Source organism: Sinocyclocheilus grahami, unplaced genomic scaffold (genome assembly GCF_001515645.1).
Source record: "Sinocyclocheilus grahami isolate Dianchi unplaced genomic scaffold, SAMN03320097.WGS_v1.1 scaffold28269.1, whole genome shotgun sequence".
Lineage (NCBI taxonomy): Eukaryota > Metazoa > Chordata > Actinopteri > Cypriniformes > Cyprinidae > Sinocyclocheilus > Sinocyclocheilus grahami.
Genome location: NW_015520583.1, coordinates 1 through 2,555, shown reverse-complemented (window position 1 = coordinate 2,555; position 2,555 = coordinate 1). Strand labels below are relative to the sequence as shown.

General features: G+C 39.6%; 1 protein-coding gene across 2 annotated transcripts; it reads right to left on the bottom strand.

Annotated features, from left to right (window-relative positions):
* Positions 1-6: 6 nt before the first annotated feature.
* Positions 7-2,540, bottom strand: LOC107580246 (myocyte-specific enhancer factor 2C-like). Of its 2 annotated transcripts, none has more exons than XM_016265976.1 (3): positions 2,407-2,540; positions 1,361-1,496; positions 7-1,092 (listed from the first exon to the last, which is right to left on the bottom strand). In XM_016265976.1, the coding sequence occupies exons 1-3, from the start codon at positions 2,447-2,449 to the stop codon at positions 729-731; spliced, it is 543 nt and encodes a 180-aa protein (XP_016121462.1). In that variant the 5' UTR covers positions 2,450-2,540; the 3' UTR covers positions 7-728. The 2 variants fall into 2 exon arrangements, with proteins under 2 accessions (XP_016121462.1, XP_016121463.1); XM_016265977.1 differs by having other exon boundaries at positions 2,413-2,540.
* Positions 2,541-2,555: the final 15 nt, after the last annotated feature.

The following is a 2,555-nucleotide window of genomic DNA, read 5'->3' as shown; positions in this document are numbered from 1 at the left end:
GCACATATATCTGTACAATCCTTCGAAATTCTTGCATAACAGTTATGTTTGTGTGAAATCAGCAACCTTGACCCTTCCCCCGTGTCCCAGCCTTTTCTCTATGTACAATACGTTGAACCTGCAACATGACATTGTCACCCATAACATACATTTAGCGAAGGGGCCCTCTGAAGAGAGTGGCACTAAAAAAGGAATCTGTACATATTGTACTGGTACAACAACCCAAGTGCTAAGCTGTCACCTCCGCGATACGCTCTCTACTGTGCTCATCTTGTGGCTGAACATCACTGAGGCATGTACTTTACAAAAAAAAAAAAAAAGTAGAAGAAGATCCAAGAGTACCTGACACTTTTTGTTGGTTTGTTACTCTGCATACATGTACACCTACACAACGTGTAAATATATATGCATATATGGTCATTCTTTACATTGTATTCCACACACTGCACAAGTTATGCATAGTAACCCCACCCACTAAACCCTCCCCAACCCTGGTGTATCAGTCCTCCTTCCCGCTTCCCTCCCTGAAAACCCATCAATCACAACAATATGTATATCAGACACACTCTGATAAAATAATATAATAATAAAACAAAAATACAGGTAATTACGAGAGCACTTCCTCCCCTCTCTACAGCAAATCAGAGAATAAGGGAGAGCAATGATTAGCACATGGGGAGATCGAGGTCAAGATCGAGGATGGGGCTGTCCAAGGGGGGCATGGCTTATCATGTGGCCCACCCCTCCGAGAGGCGGACACGCTTGACGGATGGGCTGTCTTGCTCATCCAGGCCGGGCCGGCCCAATCCTAATGGCGAATGGAAGTCGGGACGGTGGTCGTCGCGGTCGCTGCCTTCATGCGAGCTGCCGCAGCTGCTGAGACTGTCGGCCGGGGAGCGGCCCGAGTCCTGTCGCCCTTGTGGGGGCGGGCCCTGGTGCTGCTGGTGGGACGGTAGCGGGCCGTAGCCGGCAGGCGTAGTGCTGCTGGATCGATCTCTAGGAGGAGAAACAGGTTCGGACTTGATGTGCAGGCTTTGAGTAGAGGGCAGGGAGAGATTTGAACCCTGACATAAGTGAGTGCTAGAGCAATTTCTGTAGGAAGGAAAGGAAATGAAGGGGGTTACGGATCGGAACGAGTGCTGGTGCACTCCTGTACACAGGTGCCAAAGATACAATCAAAACACTGACATTTCTTTAACAACACTTCAACTATTGCAGAATTGTGAAAAGTTGTCTATACAGTGACAAAGAACAGTAAGGGTGAGAGAAAGTTGCACATATTAAGTGTGTAAGAATTCAAACAGGCTATTTGACATGTGTATAGGTAATTAAGTGCATGTGTGTTTGTGTTTGGACTTACCCCAGCTGACTGAGAGCAGAGTGCTGCATGTTCTGGATCTGATGCTGCTGCCATCCACTCATTGAACCCAGATGCAGAGTGTTGGCATTGTTAAAGCCAGATATCGAGGAGAGATCCGCACTGCTCAGAGAATATTCTAAGAGAAAACACATGACCTGGGTTAACATTTGCATCCTAAACTGTAGTGCTGCTTATTTGGATAACAATGTCTCCGCCTGCTGGAGAGACAGAGCTATTACATGCAGAATAGACAAATCAATGAGATTCTGCAATTCAGTGTAGGTTTAATGCAGTTATATCCAAACAATAAATAAATAAATAAATAAATAAAAACCATAATAATAAATTAGGAAAAATTAAGAAATTATAATTCCAATAATCTATACACATCATGTTATTTTCAAAGATTTAAAAACAAGTTGAATTGTTATATTTAGTAATAACGTTATATTTAATACTGCAATATTGTTATAATTAGAAATACACATTTAAAAAAAAATCTACAAAGAGAAAGAGAAAAAAATCATTAAGCAAAGTAAGATTCACTGTCTCAAATTTCATGGTTTATGTTGAAAAGCTCAAGATTTCTGTTTCTTTTACTATCATTTCTCTTTTACATCCATAATAGACAATGAATCAATCCTGCATAGAGATTCGTTAATTTAGTCTGGGTTTAATAAAGTAAAATATACATAAAAAATGAAATAAGTAAATGAATAAATAAACAAATTAAAAGTTTAAATGTATTCATGCTTTATGCTAATTATGCCATTTTACAGTAATTAGTAATAGATCATTAGTAATAGATCACTGAACGGTATTTTAGATTGCAATTTTAGCAGTAATTTATTATATTACTTGTAAAATAAACATTTTTAATTGTATTTATTAATAAACATTAAACATTAAAGTGATATAACAATAAAAATAATAAATATTAAATATTTAAATATTCTGCTTCAGATGTGAAGTGTGTATATAGTACAAAGTGTACACATTGTTAGTGTTTGTGAATATAGTTTTATGGCAGGTCAAGTTCTACCTACCAGTACCATATGAGGTGGAAATGGCTGATGGGTAGCCGCCCATTCCCTGTCCCGGTAGAGTAGGCGTCGCTACAGAAACCACGGGGGTCGCCAGTGACTGCGCGGACTGAGAGTTGTTTATTCTCTGATTCTATAAGAAGAGGAAGAGA